The sequence below is a fragment of the Etheostoma spectabile genome, chromosome 18 (assembly GCF_008692095.1).
Source record: "Etheostoma spectabile isolate EspeVRDwgs_2016 chromosome 18, UIUC_Espe_1.0, whole genome shotgun sequence".
Classification (NCBI taxonomy): domain Eukaryota; kingdom Metazoa; phylum Chordata; class Actinopteri; order Perciformes; family Percidae; genus Etheostoma; species Etheostoma spectabile.
Window position 1 is genome coordinate 9,627,486 of NC_045750.1, and position 1,327 is coordinate 9,628,812.

At 40.8% G+C, this 1,327-nt stretch overlaps 1 protein-coding gene and 1 long non-coding RNA gene across 2 annotated transcripts in view; one reads left to right on the forward strand and one right to left on the reverse strand.

Moving 5' to 3' along the window:
* The window catches only part of LOC116705920 (cartilage intermediate layer protein 2-like), a gene marked incomplete at its 3' end in the record, with an annotated part of 2,739 nt that extends 1,412 nt beyond the window's left edge, over positions 1 to 1,327 (forward strand). Inside the window, 3 exon segments of the mRNA XM_032542401.1 lie at positions 1 to 53; positions 571 to 745; positions 1,238 to 1,327. The exon segment at positions 1 to 53 is cut by the window's left edge and continues 8 nt beyond it. Of these exon segments, the coding sequence (XP_032398292.1) occupies positions 1 to 53; positions 571 to 745; positions 1,238 to 1,327 (318 nt within the window).
* Positions 1 to 1,327, reverse strand: part of LOC116705925 (uncharacterized) — a 15,506-nt gene that overhangs the window by 1,012 nt on the left and 13,167 nt on the right. The gene's annotated exons all lie outside the window — the stretch shown is intronic.

Consider the following 1,327-nt stretch of genomic DNA (forward strand, 5'->3'; position numbering starts at 1 on the left):
GATGTGTAATGATTATCGTGTTCGTTTCAGCTGCCCTCCCTCTTTCTGTAAAGGTACTCTGAACACATTCATGTGCAGTGTTAATCTTGATTCAGGGGTTCTGCATGGAACTTACGCCGTAAAGTGGGCTTCACACATTGGTACGTGAAGGTACAAACGCTACACCATACCCTACGCTGTAGCCTGGCGTGCACCTCTGTGCACCTCACTCAGTGATAAACCCACAGAGAGTGCACCACTGTGATTGGTTTGCTTGGCTGTGTCTTGGTAGCGTCTGCTTGTGTTCGGGTTCTCCCTTGAGGGTTAACTTTTCCTGAGTCAGTATGCTCCAAAGCTAATCCCTATCACTTTCGGCTTTGCTATTCTCTCAAAGATATACACTAGAACGACACAGACATACTAGCACACAAGCAGAAATCTTCACAACGGCAAGTCCACTTGAGAAGGCAACAGCGTTGGCTCTGCGAACTTCCCCTTCTCTTACGTTCTTTATGTGCATAAGAATGTATTTAGAATGGTGTTTTGGCTGTTTGGCGTCACTTCAGCATGTCTCTTTTATTGTTCTTGCAGTGTGCTGGACCAAGTGGTTTGACCGGGACGATCCCAGTGTAACAGGGGACTGGGAGGATTTGATTAACCTGAGGAAAGAAAACCCCGGAATAATCTGTGCCAACCCTCTGTCCATTGAGGCTGTTACCACTGACACACTGACCCCAGCCATCTCCACAGGGCAGACCTTCTTTATGTAAGTTGCTTTATGAGAAAATTATTTGAAATGTTAAATGTACCTTTTACTACCAACACCCCAACATTAGATCACTACTTCTCAACCTTTTTCCCAAAGATTCCAAATCATTAAAATGAGCTTTACTTTATTCTTGGGCTTTGTGTGGGAAAACTTTACTTCTTTATGGTCTGAGGAATTAGAAACAGGATTAAGCCAATTTATTGATACACATAATTACTAATTTTTTTTATTTTCATTGGATTTCTGCAACATTTCACATTTGAAAAGAAGTAACATCTGACATCAAAAACAAAATGACTATAAACAGGGGATAATTAGGTTGAATTTTTATTGGTCTTTAATAAACTCGTTCATGTTTTTATCATAGTTAACCAATAAATCCTGGTTTTCGTCATGTATCCTGTTAAAAATAAGTTCTTGTTTGATTTCAATGGTCTCCTTGCTCTAAATATCATACTGATCCATTACCTGTTTGGAATCATTTTTCAGTTACAATCAAAATGAGGGATTTGTTTGCCGCAAAATGGACCAGAAATCTCGCCAGTGCCGTGACTACAAAGTTCGGTTTGGGTGCCCATG